Source organism: Bos mutus, chromosome 4 (assembly GCF_027580195.1).
Source record: "Bos mutus isolate GX-2022 chromosome 4, NWIPB_WYAK_1.1, whole genome shotgun sequence".
NCBI classification, from domain to species: Eukaryota; Metazoa; Chordata; class Mammalia; order Artiodactyla; family Bovidae; genus Bos; species Bos mutus.
The window spans coordinates 6292762-6319392 of NC_091620.1; the positions used below are offsets into that span (position 1 = coordinate 6292762).

Consider the following 26631-nt stretch of genomic DNA (forward strand, 5'->3'; position numbering starts at 1 on the left):
TTTCTGATACTTCAGCTACAGGGAGTATCTAGACACAGTTTCAGTGGAAAACAATTAATTGCTAAGCACACCCCAAAGCCATAATTGTATCTACATAAATCAATGAAACTTGTATTTGCAAACAATTTTAAAACATTAAGGTCTTTTACGTTTAAAGCAAGCAACCCTGGAAAAATGGAATCTTCTGAAAATCTTTCATGTTAATTCCAGCTCTGAAAACTCAGGTAACAAACTGAATAAAGTGAAACAAATGGAAAGAGAAAAGCACAGGAAGGACAAATGTGAGAGCCTGTGATTCAGAACAGTTTTTCTGGTTGGAATCTTAAAAATACTAACGTGTCAGAGGCATGTTTTTACATTTTTAATTTAGTATCTTCTGCTTGAACATGTAGCAATCATCAAATCTTGCTTACCAGCTGCTAAGTAATTTTGACTGGAAGAATAGACATCAATCTAAATTGCATTTAAGCAGATAAAATGCAATGAGAAAAATTTAGGAATAAGTTAAAATGGTAAGCAGCATACTTTAGTACAGATAGCTGATAGAAGAAAACACAGTAAAATGCAACATATATGAGGTTTATTTATAACTTAGCCCCACAAGAAGATGCAGTTAAATATTTGTGTTAGTGGAAATTAATTAGAAGAAAGTCACAAAATGTTTTTAAGTTAAATAATTTTAAAGTCAATCCTCAACACTGCAGCAATGACAGAGGTGTCAAATTTATGATTATTGGAATAAAATATTTCTAGCCCAAACCTACTGTGATAATCTAGTTTCTGGTTCATCTTTTTGATGTGAATTAATTCTGCAAAATGAAATAAACACTGTTAAAAAAAAACCCCAAGGCTACAGACTACTGCGGGAGAATACTAATTTCCCCCTAAATCCACTTCTCCTTCTTCCCTTAACGTGAGAGCCCGGGGGCTGTGGCTGAGCACACACCCTGTGTGACACGGATTCTGTTTCTGAGTCTCCCTCGTGGTAGGTGTGGCCCCAGAACGATCTAGGGGTCTTGCCCTTGTTGTGTGCCCCTTCTGGCTGGAGGCATGGAGCACCACAAACCACAGGTCAGCATCCGGTGGCATCCAAGGGAACTACACTTCTGTCTCACTTAAGCTACTGCTACTTTTGCGTCTCTGATACAGAAGCTAACTTTATACATTTAATTAATCTCTGAAAAAGTAGCCATTCATTCCTATTTACTGTAGCTTATCTATTTAAATACATTCCCCCAGCCCCTTGTCTAAACTTTCTAACATCTCTGAAAACAAAATGAAATTTATAATGGATGACTTTAAGTGCCTGCTTTGGGGCAGACTATAGCAGAGTGGTAGCTATCTCTGCCTTCCCCAATTAATTTTGCTTATATTTTCCTTTTATGTGTGTGTGTGAATGGCATCCTAAAAATGTTTACCCTGAGTATTAAAATTCTTTCAGTAAGTGTAAAATAAATGCTATCAAACCTTAACTGGCACCTTATTTTCTTTCTTTGTTGTTTTTGTTATTTAGTTACCAAGTCGTGTCAGACTCATTTGCAATCCCATGGACTGTAGCCTGCCAGGCTCCTCTGTCCATGGGATTTTCCAGGCAGGAATACTGGAATGGGTTGCCATTTCCTTCTCCAGGGGATCTTCCTGACCCAGGGAATCAAACTACAGTCTCCTGTGTTGGCAAGTGAGTTTTTACCACTGGGCCAGCAAGGAAGCCCATGCTTTATTTCTCAGTCGTATATAAAATAATGGTGTACAGTCATCCCTTGGTATCTGCTGCGGGGTTGGTTCCAAGACCCCGTCAGGATGCCAAAACCAACAATGCTCAAATTTCACTTATAAAACGACCTATTATTATCCTCTGTATAATTTACGTCATCTCCAGATTATATGTAATACCTAATAAAGTGTGTAAATGCTATGTAAATAGCTGTGAACACAATGTAAATGCTGCTATTTGGAGCTTTCTGTAGATTTTTCCAAGGTATTTTCGATCCTAGACTGAACTCGTGGATACAAAATCCGCGGATACCAAGGGCTGACTGTCCTGAAATGGATGATATTCTGGATGCTATGAAACAAGGTTAAATCAGTGACTAAGTAGTCTATCAGGACGCAATATTCAAAATGCTTCAGCACAAGACAGACACACAGGGTATAATGAAAATAGGAACTTTTAAAGTCAGACTGTCTTGAATTTAAATCTTAGCTTTTCTCTACTTGATTACTAAGATCTACGTGTATTTTATTTATTTGAACCTCAGCTTTCATGGGTGTAAAACCATTTCCAGAACCGAGTTGTTAGGCTTAAATAAGATAACACAATAACAATTAAAAATACACGTATTCTGCTAGCTACACTGGGCATTTTAAATGCATGATCTCAGTAACAGACTCAGCACCCCCACAGGGGTGAGAACATCACCTCCACTGAGGAACAAAGCAGGGAGGCCTCTGCTGCCTGCTGCAGGGCCCACTGGTGAGCGCTGGCTGTGCAGGGGTTCAAGCCCAGACAGTCTAGTCTAACTGGAGAGCCTTTATTCTAGCCATCACGCTCTGCGGGTCAATAATCTTCCCTTACCAAAGAAGCGGTGAGCCAAGGCTGTGGAGACGTTCCCTCCCGGCGTTCTGGTGAGGAACTACCCCGCTAACCAACTAATACTCCACAGGAAAGCCACCCCTCCTCCCCAGTGGGGTGTGCTACGGGCTTTCTAAATCCCGTATCAGAGCAGAATGCTAGTCTTCCTCTTTTGAAGTTTAACTGATTCTTCTGGATGAAACTGATCAAAACCCACTGTCGATTCCTTTGCATAGAATTAAAAGAACTACACTGAACTCCTCACTCATTCCCCTAAATATTTAAGCTTAAAATAAGGCCTCAAAGAAATCAGAAAAAAAAAAAAAAACCATTTTTAATTTAGCCAGAAAATACATGCTCATGTCGTTTTAAGAAGTGGAGCTTAGTTTTCAATATACCTCATTTAATGAAATGTAAAGCTTCTTGAAAGATCTGTCACCCAAACGAGCAGCACCAAAAGCCCGAGGTCACCGACTCAGAGATGGCCCTGATGCAGCATATTGGAAGAGGTGATTTTTTAATGGGAAGTCACGGTGCACTGGGCACACATTTTAATCATAGTCTAAAAATTGGTTATGATTTTAAACAGAACTTCTCTATCACCATTTTCACAAACTCAAATCCAATTAAAGTACAGATGATTTAAAAGCACCTTAGATACTGCTGCCTAAGGCCAACAGGACAAAAGTCTAATTTAATTTACCACATTGATATCTCACAAATTTATCATCAAAGTTGATCTAAATTCTTCTAACTACTAAATTCTTTAACAATAACAGTAGCCTCTCTTCAACTAAACAAGTAATTATGACTCTATTACTTTGTGAAGAATCTGTCAATAAACCTATATGGGTTAAAGCATCATCTCTTTCAATACGTTTCATCAACTTTCGAAGGGAAAACTATTAGTTTACCTTTAAAGCTTTCTGAATTGCAGCCTTCTTCAAGACATCAGGGTTAAATTCTAATGGGTTACTCTTTCAAGTCAGAAGAAAATGAATATACCAAGGGTTAATAAACATGCAATGAGGAGTTTATGTTAAGGTTAATGACATGAAAACTTATGAGAACAAAAAATTTTTTAAACAAAACCCACCAAGAATTACACAAAGAAACAGTAAATATTAGCTGTAATAGTATTCTTTATGCCCAAGATTTTCTTAGACTAAACCTTTAATCTGTAAATATCAAAGCAGATCAGCCTTTACATCACTGTTCTTTTCCTCCCATCCCTCTTGTCTTTGGGATTTGAAAAATCCAAAAATGACACCCAAGGAAAGGGTTCTGTTTGCTATCCTTAGCTTGAACAAACCCTAGGATCTGTCCCTTGAAAAAAATCGTAAAGTTTCAACCATAATTAAGCTGAAGGTTTCATCTAAAGTACAAATCAATGGGCTAGAGACGTCCCAACTGCTCTCAAGCCAATGATATCCTGGAAGAGCAAATGCTACCTTTCTTCCTTCTGAACTTTATCTTCTCATGAAAAAAAATCACAGCAAAGATGGGACCTGATCTACCTCATCCCCCACTCTTCTACAAGCATACAATGCAGAAGCGGATCAGATCATCTCAAAAGCTCCCCCTCGCTTTAAAGTTGTACTATTCTATTATTATTATTACGGGTTTTATGTCCTTTTTTTGATTTTAAAAACTCATTACTTTATTGCCCTCAAAAAGTCAAGAGTTGTTTTGCAAGATCCTTCGAGGATTAACATTTAAGATGAAAGACTTTATCACCCGAGTTGGAATTAACATCAAATTGAGTGTTATTCTTTATGGAGCACCCTGGAACACTGAGTCCAGCAGATGCCCTTGGGGCGGGGCTGGGCCGGGCTGGGAACTGCAGTCCTGAGGTTGAGGAGAGCTGAGTGTAGACATTGAGAACCCTCCCTACAGCTAGCTCCCTCTCTACAGACGTGACCTTGCTGCATGCGTGTTATTCTAGCATGCACCAGCAGACGTGATGCAAGGAGAGAGGCTCTGGTGTGGGCTAAGTGAGCAAGAGGAGCCATGTGAGGGCGTGGGAAGCTGCCCAGGCCAGGGGTGTGACAGAGCAGGTGGACAGAGCTCGGTGAGGGCCCAGCGTGAAGCCTCTGGACATCACTGCACTGCCGGCACTGGGGCGACTCACCACCAATAGTCACCTGCGCTGTTTCCAAGCGAGAGCTGAAATTACTTTTAACAGAGTGTGGAGGAGCACCTCGCCCAAGGGCTCCACGTCACAGCCAGGATCTCTACGGATGGAGTGGGCGTCAGTGCGAACAGCACTCCTCTCAGATGAGGACTCCATAGACAGCACTATGAACTCACAGACTTACTGAAGTGGTAACAAGTTCACTTTATACGAGGATGGACTAGACAGGAAGGTGGAAAACTGGGCTCTGGGTCACACAGCTGAGTTCAGATCATCCTGGCTCTGCGGCTTCCTAGAGGCAACCCTGGTCTCTAATCTCAGCACCTCATCTAAAAAGCGATTCCGCTGGCCCGAGACGCAATGAGCTCTGCACGCAGAGCCCTTGGAAAGTGCTCAGGAGATGCATGTGGTCACAGAGGCCTCTGGGGGTCAGAAAACACCCTCTTGTTCCTCTGGCCAGAGGAGGAGGTCCAAGTGCTGAGGCCACAGGATAAAGAGGCCCTTTCCAGCTAGGGAGCAAGGACCGTGTGCTGAGGTTTCCAGATGGGACCGGGGGTGAGAGCACACTCACGGGACTGGACAGGAGGGGCTGGACAGGAGGAGTGTTTCGAGCAGCAGAAGGTACCAGAGTGTGGGGCTGGCAGCTGCCCAAAACCTCCGCTGGAAATAGCAACAGGCTCAGCCTTTGGGGACAGCTGACAAAGGGACAGATCCACAACATACTGAAAACCAGAGGGGGGAAGTGATCAATCTATCCAGATTCGTTTTGCAGGACTTTTTGGTGACACCTATATTTGAATCCAAGCAGAGTATGTGGTTTTGATAACTCAGGAGGAAAGGTAGTTTGGATCAATCAACACCTTAGATAAATGTAACAAAGCAATTAAAAAAATCCCGACACAAGGGCAGAAGCATTTCCTATAAAAGGAGCAGTCACAGAAAACAGTAACTATACAGCCAGCTTGGCTGGCACAGGCAGCAGCTTCCAGCACAGGCCCCACTGGGACACTCCTGGGAGTGACCAGAAGCAGCAGCCAGAGGCACAACTGCCTCCTCCTGACCCCCCAACAGCTGCTCGGGGGCGGGCGCTGCAGGAGACAGCAACCCACCTGCCCCTCGTTTGGCTTGACTGTCTTCATCCATCAAATGGGACAAAATGCCACTTCTTTCAGTTTTGCTCCCCGCCCCTTAGTTTTAAAAATAAGAATAAACTGAGTATGCATGCTGAAATAAAAATGAAAACAAGTGAAAATGAAACAAATGAGCTTTAAGAATCTCACTAGTTATTGAATTAAATCAATAATTAGTTTCTAGACTAAGGACTAAGCCATTGGCTTCCTCTGAGCCCGAAGCAAGTGAAAATAACTCTGCTAAAAGGACCAGAACGGTGCCAGGAATCAAGCTCCAGAGCACGGACTCAGGAAACACAGGCATGAAAACCACTTCCCAGATACAGGCCAGGAACTACCCACCCCAGGAATTCTTGAAGCTCCTTAAAAGCAGCGAATCGCAAAGTCAACATACACTTCTTCCCCCCAGGAGCTCCGGGTACACAGGGGAGAAGGCACATCTTCAGGCAGCAGTGAGTTTCTGTCTCACCCACTGTTCCCGGGGCCTCGGGGACTTTATGGAAAGCCAGGCTCTGATACCCCTTGTGTCTGGTCAGGAGGAGAAAGCAGATTTAAGGAAGATTTCTGAAAGCTTGCAAAGAAATATTTACATCTCACATTGAGATGAACCATAAGAAAATCCATTTTAATCATTATGGTTTCACTGTTTCCTCAGATGATTTTTTTTAAAAAAAATTTTCAGGGCCAGGAGCAGCGTCAGAGCCCAAGGCTCCTCCATGGCTCATCGGGCTGGTCCACCTCGGTATCAGATGCAGTCACCAATGTTAGTTAAAGCAGAGTTACGTTTCACAAAACAGGCACGAAAGCAACACTCACAGGAACTGAAATCATGCAAAACTGAAGGCATGCACGTCATTCCGGCACTGACAGACGGCATTAGTCTCCAGTCCACATTCTAGCAGTCCCCACCAAACACAAGAAGGAGGAACACGGAGAACTCACAAATAGTGCTCTACAGACTGAGGCAGTATTCTCACAAAACACTAGTCCCGACGCTCGCCTCTCTTTTAAGTAGCCACACCCAAAGTTTCCCTCGTAGATACTCTTGGGAAAGTGGAAATGGGAGGAGAAAGCAAAGAATGGTGGATTGTGGTCAATGGAGGCACGGAAGCACGGACCCAGGATGCAGCAGGCAGAGTCAGAGAGCCGCACGGAGACGCGGGGGCGCCGCACACGCCCGTCCCAGCAGGCCCCGGGCTGGGGGTCTGCTCAGGGTCCTCTGTCTCTGACGGCCAGAGCACACTTCATGCACAAAGTGCCCTTTCCATAGCAGGTTAGTACGCTCACTTTTCTTTCTGTCCCTTGCTTACGTGACATCATTCCATTTTAATTTAATGTGACAAAACACACAGCTCTCAAGAGAAGCCAATTCACCACCACTTTCCTCTGTTCTAAAATATACAACAAACTCACTCCCATCAGGCATTATAAAAGACTTTAAAACTTAAACTGTGGTTAAAAACAAAAAGTTCTACCGTATAAGTCATTCTGCAGAAAGATTAAATCTTCACTGAAAGAAAGGGCACAATTATACACACTCATAAACACAGTTCAGGTAACATCTTTGCAAAATGAAAAAAACAGGTTATCAATCAGATTTTAATTGTTAAAAATTTTAAATAAAACAGAGATGCACAAAATACATCGAGTTTGCTTTTGAGCAAAGCCCAAGTAATGTACCATTTAAACCCTGGAGAGATGCTGAACAGAATTAGGGTGTGTATTTCATGAGGTAAAGGGACAGGGTGGTATGACCACGGTCAGGTGGGACACCTAGGCACCCACCCACAACAAGGATGCACCCGGGGGGCACACACGGGGCACTCAGGTGACTGGGCACTGACCATCCCGTCATCTCAGGAGGAAACACCCTGCCTCGGGAGACAGCAGTCTTTAACAAAACTGGCCTCCAACACGATGAAATGGAGCAGACAGGCCATCTGTTGAACAGGTAGACGGGCTCTAAAACATGCTGTCGCAACGGTGAACTCTGATGACAAGCCAGTGCCCTCAGCGTGGAGGGGCGCCACAGCAGGGCTGGCTCGCCGCCTCCTCTCCAGGTGCTGCTGCCACCTGTGAGACTGTCCTCCTCGGTGCGAGCCTGGGGCTGGACGCCGTGCGCAGGGCATCCCTGCCCCCATGCGGCCCCTCACTCCGCCATGCCACGGCCGGGGGGATGCCAAAGGGATTCGATTTTCATCTTCGGGCATGAATTTCAGTAATTAGCACTTCTCCACAGGGTATTTTCTTTCCTAACTACTAAGTCCTTCTTTTCCTGTGTACTAAAACACGTCAGCTAGTTCTGATCACCCTGGGTAAGCCAGTAAGGTGGAGTCGTAACACTACATCCATGAAGGGAGTGCACCTGTGTCCCTCTCCACCGCTGCCCTCCTGGCTGCAGGGTAGGGAAAGGACAGCAACGCAGACAGAGCACACGGCTAAACCCAGCAGGAGCCGCTGCCAGCAACCAGCACCTACCGGAAGGTTCCGGGCCGAGTCCAAGTACAAGATGAGCAGCGAGGAGGACAGCCCGTCATTGGCTTGGTCTTTGTCAGCTCTGATATCTGTCAGCACCTACAGAGAAAGGGAAAAGCCTTAGCAGGTGGGTTTCCAAGCTTCCTGTTTCTATCTAATTATGCCTACACTGCTCAAGAAAACAAGGGAGATGGAGAAATAAGCATCCCATACACGCAGTACAGAGAATGAACATGACAAGGTTCCACCCAGATCAAAGTGCTCAGGTGACCTGAGGCTCCCCAAGTCCCTGCAGGGCACCCAAGCACGAGCCCTGAGACCTCCGAGAGCCTGCGGATGCCTGCAAACTCCCGCTGGCTCTAATCTGTGCCGATGCCACCGCGGTGACTCACAGCATGAGAGTCGCGTTACCGCTCCGAGTTTGTAAGTGAGCAGCAGCAGTTTCAGGCACTAATCTTAGTGCCCAGGACTGCGGGCTGCCGTGGGGCCCCTCCAGCACCTGCTCAAGGTTCGACGCGTCAGGCATGAGCGTGAGCCACTCCAGCTTCAAGTGCAGCTTCCCTCTGGGCACCTCGTCCAGGGTGAACCACTGCAGAGAAAGTGAGACCGGTCAGCCAAAGCCCTCCTGGATCAGACACATGAGCTGAGCAGTCTTTACAAACCCAGAAGGCCCGAGTCCTGCCATTTTTAGCTCCAGGCCTGAGAAGGAGCTGCTGGCCCCAGAAACTGACAGCAGGGGCCGCTCTGTGTGTTAACTCACTGACTCCCAATGCCATCCCTGTCTGACATGCAAGGACTCAAACGTCCTCTCGTACTACCCAGCACTACCAGGATTCTACGTATGGACATCCATAGAATTTAGGGGCCAAGAAAAAATATAACATTGATCCCAAGTACTGAATTTCAGTATCAGACATGCTAACAAGTGTGCTTTTCCTCATGACTGTGTAACAATAATTGGTTCACACTCGTTTCAGCTTAAAAGCTATCAGGCTGTTAACTGAGGACGGCGCTCAAACACTCGGCGTTAGGAGAGACGTCCGAGTGCAGGGCGTGTTTGGTGGGCCCAATGCAGCACACAGCACACGCGATGGCAGGACAAACTGCAGACGCCTGTCTAGGGTGTGCTGTGTGCAGCTGAGAAGAGTTCTCAACAGAGATTTGCTTAACTGCGCCTTACTTATCCAAGTCTTACCCATCTTTTAGCAGCCATCACAAACTTCCTTCCTTATCCTTTTTATTCTGATAGCAGCATCTTGCTTGAAGCAGCATCTGTGGCTGTCAGTTCATGATGCGTTTGTGGGTGTCTTTCCTGGGACAACGTCTCATCAACTGCACTGTGCTGCTCTGCTATGACTCCCAACTACCTTTTAAGGCCCGATTCTTGGGAGCTTCTACCAGACTCTGCCCTGACTCCAAAGCAGACCATGACTGCCTGAAACAAAGTGGGTGTGTATTTGGATCCTTGAGGATTTTGTTTCTGGCAGGTGCTGATTTATTTTCACTTCGCTGGTACTGGAAGGCCTAAGTTCTCAACGTCTGTGAGCGGCTGTTCTCAGACCACCAGGGATGGTGGCAGTGGGTACTCGCCATCAACACTCACGAAATAGAACAATACTCAAAGGAAACTTACTTCATCTAAAAGGCGCTCCTTTTCAACTTCAATAAGATCAATCATAAGACTATAGAAATAACAATACAACAACTTTAGAACACAGAAAACCACTTCTGAAAACTGAAATAAACTTAAGCATTACTCTATGAAAAAGTACTCCAGAAAAGCAACAGAATGCTACAGTTTATCAAGAAACAAGCTTCATCCTCCAAGCTTCCTCAAGCTTCCACCCGGGTGTGAAGTGAGCAGGGAACACGCAGCGCAGCACGGCTGAGGTCAGGGCTGGGAACGCTGGTCCTCCCCACAGGCAGTGAGTGGTCTGGAGGCGCCCCGGGCATGTGAGCATGTCTACAGGTGAGCCTGGGGCGTGCTAGTCTACAGGGGAGCCCCGGGGCGGGGCGGGCAGGTCTACAGGGGAGCCCAGGGTGTGCGGGGCAGACGCATTCGACCAGGGTGGGTGGGACGTCCTCTCTCTGAGCCACACCCGCTGCTCCGGATCGGACTCCGTAGCGGTGCGCTGAATCAGGTGCTGACCACCTTTCTAGCCCTGATTCCTCAGCTCTGACCGGCACCCTCTAGGGCCGCGAAGGCGACCCCGACAGCCCGTCCCACTTCCCTCAATAGTCCTGCTCTGCTGGGAAGAGTGAGGTGGCAGGAGCCAGAGCCGAGCAGGGCGGGACGATCGCACGCCCGTCTTCCGCAGCCTCTCCTCTCTGTCCCTGCGCGCTGCCCCGCACGGCCCTGGGTCCCCTGCTCCACTACAGATGCCAGGGGCCCAGCCAGCCCCCGGTCTCAGCCCCTGACGCCGGAATCTAACAGAGGCGTTACTGCAAATCTCATCTGTTCGTTGCCTTGCCTACAACCTTTTGGTTGTTCTTCAATAAAGGGTCTCACAAATGAATTCTGAGGTCACAGCCTAACACACAGGCCATCCTTGATGAAACCATTTACCCTTCTATCTTTTTTGCCACAAGAAATTCAGTTATATAGGCTAAAGTGTGTTTTTTGATAGTTCATATTTTTTCAGCTGTACATGTTCAATTTAAGTAAACAAGTCAGTATTTATTTTAGCAATATATAGGCACAATGTAAATTACTATCTATCCCCACCTCCATAGGCCAATAACAAATCAGAAGTTCACAAACCTGTTTCTAGAGCCTGGAGCCCAGCGGCCTGCTGGGTGCAAGGCTGGGGAGCTGGGCTGCGTGCGGGGCTGCAGCTGGTGGCTGAGCACTTAAATGGGGCAGCGCAGCCAAGAAAGTGAATTTCAAGTTTTGTTTAACTTAGCTTTCCTTTTCTTACTTAAATGTAAAACTTGTTTTAGGAACAAAAAGCATGTTTTAAGAGGTCTAAGGTGAAACAAACCTAGCATCAAAAAGCCATTTTAACACACATGTAACATGTAATAAACCTGCTCTGATGTTACAAGTTTAAGAGTGACTATCAAAGAGGAAGAGTCCACACCCTCGGTCACGGAGGACTTACCTTCCGAGGAAGTCATCCTTGTCTGGGTCTTCGTCAAAGAGCTCGATCTCCAATTCCTGTCCGGGATGTTCATAGACCAGAGCCTGGAAGGTACCAGTGCATGGCTGTCTCACCCTTACGAGCGTCTGTTCTGAGTCATAACCGCAGCTGACATCGGCGCCAGCAGCTGCTCCGCACTCAGGCCCCACTATCAGACCTGAGACATGGTTGATGGCAGAAGCCCCTGGGAACTCCCCTCGCATATGGCACTGCGCTTGCTCCCACTTATCGGGGCTACAGGCTCGGACCTCTCTCCACTCCTGCAGCAGCCCCAGGCAGGGCTGGCCCCTCACCACCACACGGAAGTTGGGAGATCCAGCAACAGACAGGGCAGGGAGGACCAGAAGCTGGTGGGGTAAAAAGTGTACCCTCTTCCAGTTCTTTCCAAGCTGCATGCCCTGTGATGCAGCAGTTCACTCCGAGAGGCACTCTCTGGGGGCAACTTGGCCAAGTGCACCAAATGCAGCCCCATGGCACCCAAAAGGCACTGGTTACAGTGCTGAGCCCAAAGGCCAGATCCCTCGTGTAAAGACATGAGGGCGTCCTCTCACGTGAGTGGCTGTACCTGGGACATGAAGAGACGTCCAGATGCACTAACTGCAAACTTACACAGCAGTACATAACTAACCTCATCGTGGACTACGTCTGTGTGTTAGTGGCCAGTTATTTACTGAGATAGCTTAATGTGATTAAGGTTTAAAATTGTGTGTAAGGCAGGGATACAAGGTGAAGCATGTTTAAAGACTGAAAATCAAAGCAAAGAGAATTGCGCACTGAACAAGCACACCACCACCACACGGGTGGGAGCCGGAGCGGACCCCGGGAAGGGCGGGAGCGGACTCTGGGGAAGGGCGTGAGTGCACCCCGGGGAAGGGCAGGAGCAGACTCTGGGGAAGGGCGGGAGCGGACTCTGGGGAAGGGCGGGACCGGACCCCGGGGAAGGGCGGGAGTGCACCCTGGGGAAGGGCGGGAGCAGACTCCGGGGAAGGGTGGGAGCAGACCCCGGGGAAGGGCTCACGGCACCCACCCCTCACCTCGCACCAAGCACTCGCCACTCCCTCACCTCATACACCTCGTTCCACTTCGGACTGAGGTTCTCCTTGATGACTTTGCTTTGGAAGATCTGGTTGCCAACTCGAATCACTCCGTAGGGGTCTGACTTCCCCTTGACAAGTCCCTTAAGGTAAGTGTCTTTTCCTTGAAGATCCTGAGCTTCAATAAAATGTATCCTCAGGACACCCTGGGAAGAAGACAGAGCAGACTATTCACCGGTTCACCCACACACCTGGAGCAGAGGCTGGCTTGGGGACAAGACAGAGCCTGTCCCCTGAGCAGAGAAGGCAAACGCGAGCGCCTCGGGTGCAAGACCAGGGCCCAAGGCTCTGACCAGAGGCCAGAGATGCAGACCCTCCTGGGAGGGAGGGGCCCCGGCTGGGCAGGGCCGACGGCAGGAGCGAGGCAGGCGACACAGGGCCCCGTGGGCCCGGAACAGTGCAGTGTCCTGGTAGGAATCCCATGGGCGGTAACTGCAGTGGAGACCAGCACCCCAGGATGCAGCAGACTCTTCCTAAGTCCTTCATACCACCGATCACTGTGCTGCGTTTTTAGAATAATCCTATGAAATACTGTCATTAAACCTATTTTATGGATAGGAAACTGAAACTCTGAGATACATACACTCACAGACAACATGGTTCTCTTTCCCTAAGATGTTGCTTAATTGATAAAATACCCACCCTTTACCTTGTGTTCACCTGTGTCCAAGGTAAACACAAGTGGTAAAGTTATCTTTAGAGGGGGTAGCATTTTATACCATCAACACTTTAAGTTACCAGGTACTGTTCATGAACCAATCAGCATAGGATGACACATATTTTTATAGATAAATATATGCAGATGACACCACCCTTATGGCAGAAAGTGAAGAGGAACTGAAAAGCCTCTTGATGAAAGTGAAAGAGGAGAGTGAAAAAGTTGGCTTAAAGCTCAACATTCAGAAAACGAAGATCATGGCATCTGGTCCCATCACTTCATGGGAAATAGATGGAGAAACAGTGGAAACAGTATCAGATTTTATTTTTTTGGGCTCCAAAATCACTGCAGATGGTGACTGCAGCCATGAAATTAAAAGACGCTTACTCCTTGGAAGGAAAGTTATGACCAACCTAGATAGCATATTCAAAAGCAGAGACATTACTTTGCCAACAAAGGTCTGTCTAGTCAAGGCTATGGTTTTTCCTGTGGTCATGTATGGATGTGAGAGTTGGCCTATAAAGAAAGCTGAGTGCCAAAGAATTGATGCTTTTGAACTGTGGTGTTGGAGAAGACTCTTGAGAGTCCCTTGGACTGCAAGGAGATCCAACCAGTCCATCCTAAAGGAGATCAGTCCTGGGTGTTCACTGGAAGGAATGATGCTGAAGCTGAAACTCCAATATTTTGGCCACCTCATGCGAAGAGTTGACTCATTGGAAAACACCCTGATGCTGGGAGGGATTGGGGGCAGGAGGAGAAGGGGACGACAGAGGATGAGATGGCTGGATGGCATCACCAACTCGATGGACACGAGTTTGAGTGAACACCGGGAGTAGTTGGTGGACAGGGAGGCCTGGCGTGCTGCGGTTCATAGGGTCGCAAAGAGTCGGACACGACTGAGTGACTGAACTGAACTGATACTTATAAAAATAACAGCCAACCTCCTGTTTACATTTTCACAAATCTAATGCTTAGACATTGTGGCCACATATTTAAGCGGCAAGGAGGGTGGATCCGGGCAGGCTCAGACAGTCCCCAGTGCTCAGAGAACACAGAGCCCATGGCCTAGGAGCAGGAGGATTCCTACGTGCAAAGGCAGGCCTGCGTTCCCCGAGCTGAGGATGCTAAGTGAAGGAAGAAAGACATCCCCACCTCACCCGTGTCCCATCACACCTGCTGAGTGCCAGCAATATGACTAACTGGGATGTGAGGACTGGGGTGCTGTTACTTTGAAAAAAGTAGGACTGCTCATGAATGTTTGTTGGTCTGTGCACTGTTACTAAGATCGAGCTTACTAGAAGGGTAACAGACAGGGGGAAAGGCTGGCTACTTCTACTTCATGAAACAAACTCTGAACTGAGACCAGACACCATATGACAGGCTGCCCACTCCACCTCTGGAGCCCACGGTCAGTGAGATCACACGGGCGGGACACAAACCATTAGGAACAGCCCTCCGAGAACGTGCTCTGGGCCTCAGACAGGATTCCACACCCATGGCTGGCAGGCTCACGTGGTCTCGGGCTGAGGTTGTTTAGTTTACTCAAATGAAGGTGCCTCCAAGATGTGTGGTCACCTGTGTGAGGCACCACCCCAACCTGCAGATGAAGACACTCTGAGGGATGTGATCCCAGAGTGAAGCTGCCACCAAGCCCCAGGCCGTGACTCAGCCCAGCCCTGCCCACTCACTCCGTCTAGGGGGCTTAATACCCACGGCACGTCCGCCCTGAAGGACTCCACAGACGACCGCTCCTCACGCCTGGCAGGAGCCTGGCACAAGGTTCCCAGCTCAGGCTAAAACGTACATCTTACACACAAGCAGAAAGTGCTTTCTGAGGCAGTAAATAAGTTGTCACAGCTGTCCTTTACAATTTGCAGTGACATCTGCAGAATTAAATTCCTGTGAGCACCTCTGAGGTTTAAGAACTGCCCTTAAGTCTCCGAAAGCTTTAGGCCAAATGGCCCTTAGCCAACCTCCTAAGGACGAGCAGGACAGACCACTTTTACAGCATCAAGATCTACACGGCAAGGTCATTGTTAGAAGAAATACAAGAAGACTCAGCACCCATGTACGTGAAAAGTTCCTTCAGTCTATTTTAAGTGTTAATGAACACATGCTTACCTTTGGTACAGGAAATCGCAGCTGAGCTATTTGAACTTCGCTGACAAGAGGGACCGTGATTCGATTGGGAAGCACCAGATAGTTTGATATTATATCCAAAATGATAGTATCTGATAAACCACTGTTAGGTGGGAGGTTAAAAAAAAAACAACAATGATCAGACATTTCATGTTAGTTACCACCCGTAACAGCGAACTTGGCATAAACATGATACAATATCCCACCAACAGGTCAGAGCTAGTTCCCCTAACACAGTATTTATGCTGCTATGGTGACAATTATGTGGGATTTATTCTGAGAACATGAGGTAATATTCTGGCTACATTTCTCAATGTCCTAAATCACACTCATACATTTGTTTCCATATAACTTTATCATTGATTTAACACTGAATATACATTTAATTAAATTTCTTATTTTAACATAAAATATTTCAAACATACATAAAAGTGCAGAGAATATGAAAACAAACATTTACTCATTTCACATTTATTACATTAAATTCATCTTTCTTGTCATATATGTGGAGCTCCTAATGAAGTACAAGAATTTACAGTTCATTCTTCTTTACACTTTATTAGGTACTGAATACTGTAATCAGTTTGAAACAGTATACACCACTGCACAGAGAATTCAGTAGTAGGAATAGAGTTGTGGGGGCTAAAGAAACTAATGTACTTTCAATATCCTTTTTGTCTGTTCCTTGTAAATGTGTGTGAGTGGAGAGTCAGGGGTCTCTGCAACACCACTCCTGAGGGCCCAGAACCTGAACCGCACAGCTGTGCGAGAGCACCTTTAGCCAGAACAGCAGAGTCCTAGAAGAAACTTACTTCTTGCCAGTACTTCTCAGATGTCAGCATTACGGACATGGCAGATGTAAAGCAACCACAGCTGGAACATCCCCTGGGACACAGTGACAGTCCTATCGCGCCCTGAGAGATGACCGAGCCTCGCTGCAGGCTGGGGTCCAAACGCCAACCAAGGTGTGGAGGCTCAGCGCCAGCCCTCTCAGTTCAACGTGGGAACCACGCTTCCCAGACAGCTCTGCTCTGTGAAGAGGCCAGTAAACCAGCGTCTACACTCCAGAGGGACTCGGAGGGCGTAAGCTGGCAGACACTGGATCGGTGCTCACCAAGCTGACGACGGAGGGGTCCCTCAGAGCTTAGCACCCAGCACCCTCAGTCCAGGCAATCTCCCTGCAGAAGCATGAGTTCTGTTTATTTCGAAAAATCTACTGAGACAGAAGGCCCCTCACTGCTGACGCAAGTGCTTCAGGACCTGCTCGCTGCCCTGGGGGTGGGCTGCGCCTCACCTCCCGCTGACGCCTGTGCCGCCAGCAGAAGGCCCAGATGGCACCTCTACCGACGGCTCCCTAGCGGGCTGCACACCCCCCGAGTCGCCGCAGGGCCCAGCACACAGCACAGCTTCCTCACGCCTTCCGCCCTCCCGGTCTTCCTGACCCGGCCCTGCATCACCTACAGCCTTCACCCCTCACACTCGGGTTAGGGCTCCTCACTCAACAGTGGCGGGGAGCTCGAACACGCATGGTGACGTGAAGTGACTCAGGGCATCCTGCCGCCTCCTCACCCCTCGGCTTCTGTTCTGCAGTCAATGAAGGTAGCAGGCAGACGTTCATTTAGTAAAGCTTGGGGCAAGATTTCATTGTGTTAGGTTCAAAGTTATTAAATATTTACTTTTACAAGGTAAGGTCTGCTACAGCTGTTACCTGATAAAATCTTCACAAAATAGTGGCCCAAGTTTTACGTTAAGTACACATGCATATATTTTATCGCATGAAATTTACATAATTATATATAAGTGATGTCATATATAAATATATGTAATTTTAAAGGAGTATTTTACTATATTTCTTTTATACCATGGTCTCATTTTTGCATGGTGTGTGTCTGTTTCCACCTGTATTTCTAATATATATGCATATATATTCTTAACAATATATGCAATCCTATATATACCTAATACGTAAGAATATGTTTTATATGTGTATAAAAATCTACATATAGAATAACAGCTAGAAGGTATGCCACACTGAGTCTGTCTTCATATAAATCCACGAAATGAACCGAAGCTGTATCTGCACGTGTGTATCTGTGTGTCCTTGTGTACGTGTGTTTCTCCCTTTCCACTGGTTTGGGACTGACTCCAGAGCTGCGGGCTCACGGCCAGGAGCCGCCCACCGGCTCTCTGCGCCACAGCGCGACCTGCAGAGGAGACGCCTGACGAGCATGGGTCGCGGTGCTGCGGGGAGGCAAGCAGGATCCACGTTCTTTTCTGCACTAAAGGACAGCAGGGATTTGCTGCTTTGGCCACTGACCAGCACCCTTTCCTCCAACTCCGGGAGTCCTTCCTTTGGGGGACTTCCTGTCCTTCACTGCAACTTTTTCAAGCCACTCTCTGCCTCCTCTCAGGGTGGGCATGAGACCCAGACCTGATCATCAGAACCAGGAAAATTTGTCCAAGGAAAGGCGGACAAACAGAGGTCAACTCTGAAACTTTTGCTGGAACTAGAGGGACATTTGCTGGAATCTTCTCCTGAGGTTGCTAAGCATGCCACAGAATAGAAGCCAGAAGCTGCTACTTCACAGCAAGAGCCTGCCTGGCAACAAAGCCACACACAGAAAACGGGGGTCAGAAGGCGTCCTGTGGACATTAGTGTCCAGCCCCGTCTGGCCACCTGACAGGGCCACAGGCCACACCCAGCACCCAGAGCAGGCACTCCCCGCCTGCTTGGTGGATGGAAGAACAGACTGTCTGTCAAAACCTTTACTCGCTTAATGAAGACCAAGTGAGCTGGGTTTGTTCTTGAAGGCAAGAATGCTAACCAACCCTTTTACAAAATTCTTTTAAAGCTGTCCTTTCCAAGAATCTTTTAAAGATAACGGTACTTTTCTATATCCAATAAATCACAGTACCTAAAAAAGTTTTATTATTACAACTATGCCTCAGCTTATTAAAGTCTTCATTTTTTCCTGATAATGAAACAAAATAAAATTCTTTCTAATGGCCACTTCAAGGAGATAATAAATACAAAGGAATAGAAAAAAAAGCAGACTGAACCAAGGCTTTCATAATTCAATTTTCTAAGCAAAATAGGGAAAAGAACAGCACAGATTAACAAAGTGTCCACCAGGAACACATGCACCTGTAACCAACACTTCACTCGCTTTAACCTTCAAACGCACTTTAACCTTCAAACGCACGGTAAGACCAGAAGAAGCGGGTTCCTGCTTGGTGCTGACTGACAGTCTGCCGCTGTCGCCTTCCATCTTGGAGGACAGACGACCTGCAGCCTGACTAGGAAGCCTCACCGTCCTCACAGGAGGGACGTGCCCCGAAGGCTTCACAGCTCGTCTGGAAGGAGTCCTCACGGTTCAGACACTAGAGCACACGGAAGAGCAAAGACTCCCAGCGCACCCCGCAGCCGCATGTCCGGGCTGACTCCTCCCCGCCCAGGAGGAGTGCATCAAGGCAGAGAAGGCAGGAAGGGATGGGGCAGCACAGCTTCAACGTAGCCAGAAAGGGCTTAAAAACTTTTTAAACTTTTATTTTTCTGGTATATTAAAACACCAAAACTGGAAAGACACCTCATGACAAATGAAATGGCTCCAATGAGCCCCAACAGGGCTCGAGTGCAGCTGCAACCCAGAGCCTGAAATGCAACTCGGGTTCCGGAGCCTGAGCGCCCTGCCTGAAAGGCACGGACGCTGGCTGGGAGACGGCGCTCAGCCGCTGGGCTGTCTCATGACGCCGCCAACGCACATGCCATCAGCAAGCTGGCCACAGGGCACGACAGAGTACTTACTTCAATCCAGGAATGTCGAGAAGATTAGTCAGTCCTGTCCAGTTAATTTCTAAAAGCTGTTTTTAAAAAAACGGCAAATATAGTAAGTATGCAAACTACTTCTAATTATCATTATCAAATTATACAAGTCTTTTCTTTATAAATGAAATGGGCTACTCAGTACATAATGCTGTCCTATACCTTGATTTTCACTTTATAAAATATCAAAGCTGTTGTCCCTTATTGGTACTGATAGCTTGCCTGTTCTTATGTTTTTTGATATCATAATTTTCTCCAGTAAAATCATAATTATTTATATACCCACCCTCCTATTGATGAGCACTTAGAATATTTGCAGTTTATCCTTTTTGTAAGTAATGGTCATAGCAAATACCCTCTTCCAACAACACAAGAGATGACTCTACACATCTACATAACCAGATGGTCAATACCAAAATCAGACTGATTATATTCTTTGCAGCCAAAGATGGAGCAGCTCTAAACTGTCAGCAAAAACAAGACCGGGAGCTGACTGTGGCTCAGATCATGAACTCCTTATTGCAAAATTCAGGCTCAAACTGAAGAAAGTAGGGAAAACCACTAGGCCATTCAGGTATGACATAAATCAAATCCCTTATGATTATACAGTGGAAGTGAGAAATAGATTCAAGGGATTAGACCTGGTAGAGACAGTGCCTGAAGAACTATGGACGGAGGTTCATAACATGGTACAGGAGGTGTGACCAAAACCACCCCCAAGAAAAAGAAACGCAAGAAGTAAAAGTGGTTGTCTGAGGAGGCCTTACAAATAGCTGAGAAAAGAAGAGAAGCAAAAGGCAAAGGAGAAAGGGAAAGATATACCCAACTGAATGCACAGCTCCAGAGAACAGCTAGGAGAGATAAGAAAGTTCTCTTAAGTGAACAATGCAAAGAATTAGAGGGAAACAAAAGAAAGGAAAAGACTAGAGATCTCTTTATAAAATTGGAGATACCAAGGGAACATTTCATGCGAAGACAGGCACAACAAAGGACAAAAATGGCAAGGATCTAACAGAAGCAGAAGAGATTAAGAAGAGGTGGCAAGAGCACACAGAAGAACTACACAAACAGCTCTTAATGACTCGGATAACCACGATGGTGTGATCACTCACCTAGAGCCAGACATTCTGAGGGGGCCTTAGGAAGCATTACTATGAACAAAGCTACTGGAGGTGATGGAATTCCAGCTGAGCTATTTCAAATCCTAAAAGATGATGCTGTTAAAGTGCTACACTCATTATACCAGCAAATTTGGAAAACTCAGCAGTGGCCACAGGACTCGAAAAGGTCAGTTGTCACTCCAACCCCAAAGAAAGGCAATGCCAAAGAATGTTCAAATTACTCTACAATTGCATTCATTTCACATGCTAGCAAGATTATGCTCAAAATCCTTCAAGCTAGGCTTCAGCAGTACATGAACCGAGAACTTCCAGATGTACAAGCTGGATTTAGAAAAGGGAGAGGAACCAGAGATCAAATTGCCAACATATGCTGGATCATAGAAAAAGCAAAGGAATTCTAAAAAAACATCTACTTCTGTTTCACTGACTATGCTAAAGCCTTTGGCTGTGTGGATCACAACAAACTGTGGAATATTCTTAGATGGGAATACCAGACCACCTGACCTGCCTCGCGAGAAACCTGTATAGGAGTATGTCAAAGCTGTATATTGTCACCCTGCTTATCTAACTTATATGCAGAGTACAGCATGGGAAATGCCAGGCTGGATGAATCACAAGCTAGAATCAAGATTGCAAGGAGAAATATCAACAATCTCAGATATGCAGATGATACCACCTTAATGGCAGAACGTAAGGAGGAACTAAGGAGCCTCTTGATGAAGATGAAAGAGGAGAGTGAAAAAACTGGCTTAGAATTCAACAATCAAAAAACTAAGATCATGGCATTCGGTCCCATCACTTCATGGCAAATAGACGGGGAAAAAGTGGAAACAGTGCCAGATTTCATTTTCCTGGGCTCCAAAATCAATGTGGATGGTGACTGCAGCCATGAAATTAAAAGACACTTGCTCCTTGGAAGAATAGCTATGAAAAAACTAGCCAGCGTATTAAAAAGCAGAGACATCACTTTGCTGACAAGGTCTGTATAAGCAAAGCTATGGTTTTTTCAGTAGTCATGTATGGATGTGAGAGTTGGATCATAAAGAAGGCTGAAGGCCAAAGAATTGCTGCTTTTGGACTGTGGTGTTGGAGAAGACTCTTGAGAGTCCCTTGGACTGCAAGGAGATCCAACTAGTCCATCCTAAAGGAAATCAACTATGAATATTCATTGGAAGGACTGATGCTGAAGCAGAAGCTCTGATACTTCGGCCACCTGATGTGAAGAGCTGATTCACTGAAAAAGATCCTGATGCTGGAAAAGTTTGAGGGCAAGAGGAGAAGGGAGTGACAGGATGAGATGGCTGGATGGCATCACTGACTCAATGGACATGAGTTTGAGCAAGCTCAGGGAGATAGCGAAGGACAGGGAAGCCTGCTGTGCTGCAGTTCATGGGACTGCAAAGAGTCAGACATGACTTAGCAACTGAAGAAGAACAACAACAAAATGGTTCAGTGAATATTTTTTTACACACGTGTTCTTACAGGGACCAGCATTCAAAAAGTTGAAGCTCTGGTCAGAGATACATGTTCATTTTTATGCTGATATACACTACCTTGTTGTTCAGTTGCTAAGGCATGTCACTGTCTAATTGCTCTAATATTGTACCGATTTACATTTCCATTAAAATTGTATGAAATGTACTTTCTTTACAGCCACACCAAACACAGATGTTAAAAATCAGTCTATTTGGCAGTTAAAGAATGGTTACTCCATCACTATTTCAAACAGCATTTTCCTGATATTTGGAGAAGGGACCAGCTACCCACTCCAGTATTCTGGCCTGGAGCATTCCCTGGACTGGACAGTCCATGGGGTCGCAAAGAGTTGGACACGAGTGAGTGACTTTCACTTTCACTTTTTTCCTGATATTAGTGGGATATGTTCCATTCATTTAGTCAACTCTTGTATTTTTTTTGCTCAGTTTTCTAGTGGGTATTTCAGAGAAGGCAATGGCACCCCACTCCAGTACTCTTGCCTGGAAAATCCCATGGATGGAGAAGCCTGGTAGGCTGCAGTCCACGGGGTCGCAAAGAGTAGGACACGACTGAGCGCCTTCACTTTCACTTTTCACTTTCATGCACTTGAGAAGGAAATGGCAGCCCACTTCAGTGTTCTTGCCTGGAGAATCCCAGGGACAGCGGAGCCTGGTGGGCTGCCATCTATGGGGTCACACAGAGTCGGACACGACTAAAGCAACTTAGCAGCAGCAGCAGCAGCTAGTGGGTATTTATCTTAGAATAATTTCTATATAGTTGGCTGAGATTCCATTAAACAGATGTGGACAGGTAAGAAGTACTGATGAAAACACGGCTTCTCCTGTCAAGGTGGGTCCTGCACATAATGCAGCCACTTCTGCTTTACACGCAGAAGACGCTCAGCGAAACTGTATGGCCTCTGTCACTTACACACACCGGAGTGACAGAGCTGGGCAGTAAGCAGCTGTAAGTATGCACTGAAGGGTCAAGATTCCTTTGGACAAACCCAAACGCAAAAGCAACAACTTTAATAAAGTCCTGAGAAACTAACCTCCATAGCACTCCCTGGTGGTTTAGTTGCTAAATTGTGTCCAACTCTTGCGACACCATAGACTGTAGCCTGCCAGGCTCCTCTGTCCATGGGATTCTCCAGGCAAGAATACTGGAGGGGGTAGCCATGCCCTCCTCCAGGGGATCTTTCCAACCCAGGAAGCAAACCCAGGTCTCCTGTCTTGCAAGCAGATTCTTTACCGACTGAGCTAAGAGGGAAGCCCATGGACGCCCTAGACCATGACGGCGATCTCTAGATGCATCTGCCACTAAAGGAACAGGAGACTCTGAAGAAACGGCTGATTCTGGGTCTGGGGCAAAAACTGCTAACATGAACCTGGGGCATCCTGCTGAATCAGAAGGTCAAAGAAACTCTCAATGGCCCTCCCAAAGGGCGATCACGTCGAGGGACTAAAACTAGATTATAAGCTCGGGTAACAGAGCACCTACTTGCAGGACACTTGTCAAAACGATGAGATGTACCTGAATGCTACCCGAGTTCAGAGAAAAAGAATAATACTAGGGGGATGGGGAAAGAATTCACAGAAGGACAGACTCAGCTGAGTTTGAAGAGATACGAATGCAAGGAAGGCTCCAGGCACGCCTGTTCAAGGCCCTGAAGGGGGAGCTGGCCTGTCCCTGAGCACAAGGGAGGCCAGAGCACACAAGAGCCAAGCTGGAGGGCTGTGGAGGGAGAGGAGTGTGAGTGACTCTGGGTTTGAGGATGAGACTGAGAGTGTGTGACTGAACAGGTGTCCAGATATGTGAGAGAGAAAAGTCCACCCAGCCCTAGGGGCAGATCGAGGAAAAGCAAAGAAAATTAGTGCCCTCCCCATCAGCCCTCAGTCTGGATGGATCTCCCTTTGGGAAACTGAAGAGCCAGTGGGAAGCGTTCCCAAAGGAGAGGAAATTACCTCTTTCTGAGGGCTGAGAAGTAGCAGTGAGGGCAGGGGCGGGGCAGGGCGGGGCGGAGACCCCCTGCACCTGGAGCCCCAGCAGCCTGAGCAGTACAGGAGCAAGGGCAGCCTCAGCCACGCCTCCCGAGTGCCCTCTGAGGGCCTGTGGGTCCAACAGAATCCGAACCCACAGACACTGCTCATTTCAGCGCTGACTGCACGCCAGCCTCCTACACAGGAAGTTTGCTGCAGACATACTGTGACTCCGCCCTTCCCCAGAGCTCTTGAATTTGCTGGTCTGGGCTGGTGATAAAGGTCAAGAATGTTTTTCTTATGTTTTAACAGCCCTGGGACTTCCAGCTTCCACTTGGGATGCAGCAAACTGGGGAGAGTGTCACTCCTGAATGCACAGACAGCTGAGGTGACAGAGCCACCCTGGGCAGGAGAGCCAGAGCAAGCCCTATGAGAGCCAGAGACAGAAAAAGAAAGAAAGACAGGCCAGCTGCTCAGAGGCCAGGACAGAACTCCCTCTGCACCACACAGGTGCAGAGTGCTGAGAGCGCGTCAGGCCCTCCCGGGGCACGGGGAGGGGCCGCTGAGAGCACCAGCACCCTGGCGGTGTGGCAAGAAGCTCCAAAATAGGACAGGATATCAACCCCTGCTCCAAGAAACTCAGAGAACATCTGGCAGGATAAATACCCTCAAACTCCCCAGTGGCCCCATTCTGGGCCCTCCTCAGCGCAGTGGGCTCCAAGGACCCCCCTGCCAGTTTCTGCCTCATCACCTCACTGCTGCCTCCCACAGAGGGTGGCAGGATCAGCCTCCGGGACCCTCTTCAAACGCTGTGTCCTCCGCACTCCTGGTCTCAGGGCCAAGGACCTGTGCCTGGCGCAGCTGGAAGGGGGCAGGCCAGGACAGACGGAGAGGGGAGGCTGGCTCCTCCTCGGGGCCATGGCAGCTGGTACTCTGGCCTGTGGCCTGGAGGACCAGAGGCCATGGTCTCGGGGAGAGAGAGCGAAGCAGGCAGAACAGGCCTGAGAAAGGACGGCAGCCACAGTGGCCACGCACCAGTCATCCTGTTCCTGATGCTCGGCTGCAGCCCCTGCGTGGATTCCATGAGACAGCAGGACATGCTCATTCTGTTTTTAAAGTCCCCCCTTCATCCTCCTTCTTTGCTTAATGTACATCAACTGCTTGCTCCTTGGAAGAAAAGCTATGACAAATGTAGACAGCGTACTAAAAAACGGAGACATCACTTTGCTGACAACGGTCCATCTAGTCAAAGCTACGGTTTTTCCAGTGGTCACGAATGGATGTGAGTTGGACCATAAAGAAGGCAGAGAGCCGAAGCTTTTGAACTGTGGTGTTGGAGAAGACTCTTGAGAGTCCCTTGGATTGCAAGAAGATCAAACCAGTCACTCCTAAAGGAAATTAGTCCTAAATATTCATTGGAAGGACTGATGCTGAAGCTGAAGCTCCAGTACTTTAGCCCCTGATGCGAACAGCTGACTCATCTGAAAAGACCCTGATGCTGGGAAGGATTGAAGGCGGGAGGAGAAGCGGCCGGCAGAGAATGAGATGGTTGGATGGCATCACCAGCTCGATGGCCATGAGTTTGAGTAAACTCTGGGAGTTGGTGATGGACAGGGAGGCCTGGCGTGCTGCAGTCCATGGGGTCACAAAGAGTCGGACACGGCTGAGCGACTGAACAATAACAACGTCAATTGCTGGAGTCCTAGCTAGATGGATTCAATTTCTTTTCACAATCACTCTTAAAGGAAGATATTAATTCCATTTTATAGATGAAGAAACTCAATCTGCGGATCACAGACTCAGAAGACATGTGCTTTGCTACCAGGGAGGACCCCTCGGATAAACACATTCAGAGTGAGCCCAGACCACCTCCTGGAGAAGTTCTAGAAAAGGCCTCCCAATTCAGTCTAGTCTAATCCACACTCCTGAGATGAACCTAAATGTGACCTAAGGATTCTGAAACACCCTCAAGAGCATACCCCAGAGGCAATGCCAATAATGTCAAGTCAGCATGAGTGGGTGGCCACCAATTTCTGGGACATGTCCAATGGCAGACAGTGGGTCTCCCTGGCTTTTCCCAGAACCTTCATCCAAGCTTACCAAACCTTGACCTCTGCTGTCAGGACCCACCAGAATGCTAAACCTATGTATAGGAAAATGTTTTATTTCTTAAATACTTGAAGACTTCTGTATGCCAGGTACTATACTGAGTATTTTTACCCACTGACATTTAGCTGTCAAATCTAATCTTTTACCGGAGGTATTATTGTACTCTCCATGTTACTGATGGGGAAACTGAGGCTTACAGAAATCAAAAACAGTTGGGCCTCAGTGTCCAAGGATCCCAGCTCCATCTCCTCAGATTTAACCAATAATGGATCAAAAGTGTTCAGAAAGAAAAAATATCCCAGAAAGTTCCAAAAAGCAAAACTTGAATCTGCTGCACTAAGGCAACCATTTACATAGCATTTACATTTCAACTATTTACACAGAAGTTACACTGTATTAGGTGTTACTACTGATCTGGAGATGATGTAAAGGATGCAAGAGGCTGTGCAGAGGTTATGAGCAAACACTGCCATTTACTAAGGAACCTGAGCATCTGTGGACCGTGGTTGTGGGAGTCCTGGGGCCATCCCCTGTGGAGACCGGTGGCGGGAGACGGCAGTCTGATCAAAGAACAGGAGGAACCGAGAGTGGGAAGTGAGGCTGGGAGGCCTGCTTCCATCACTGAGCCTGAAATGGGGCAGCACATCCATCCATGCGCTCCACGAGGGCAGCATTTCAGAAACTTGCAGTTTTGTTTTTTATAAAGCAAGTAGCACATTATCAAAACTAAACAAATCAACAAGCAAAATAGTGTACAAAAGTTTCACATTCAAAGATTTCC

At 47.2% G+C, this 26631-nt stretch overlaps 1 protein-coding gene across 6 annotated transcripts in view; it reads right to left on the reverse strand.

Annotated features, from left to right (window-relative positions):
* The window catches only part of ESYT2 (extended synaptotagmin 2), a 78713-nt gene that overhangs the window by 11882 nt on the left and 40200 nt on the right, over positions 1–26631 (reverse strand). For 2 of the 6 annotated variants that reach the window (XM_070369005.1, XM_070369003.1), the window contains exons 7-14: positions 19148–19203; positions 15325–15445; positions 12515–12691; positions 11413–11495; positions 9945–9993; positions 8811–8900; positions 8315–8410; positions 6779–6880 (exon numbers count right to left, since the gene is read on the reverse strand). In XM_070369005.1, coding sequence (XP_070225106.1) covers positions 6779–6880; positions 8315–8410; positions 8811–8900; positions 9945–9993; positions 11413–11495; positions 12515–12691; positions 15325–15445; positions 19148–19203 — 774 coding nt within the window. Of the gene's footprint in view, positions 1–3486; positions 3550–6778; positions 6881–8314; positions 8411–8810; positions 8901–9944; positions 9994–11412; positions 11496–12514; positions 12692–15324; positions 15446–19147; positions 19204–26631 lie in introns of all 6 variants that reach the window. The other 4 variants (XM_070369006.1, XM_070369004.1, XM_070369009.1 and 1 more) reach the window with 2 other exon arrangements.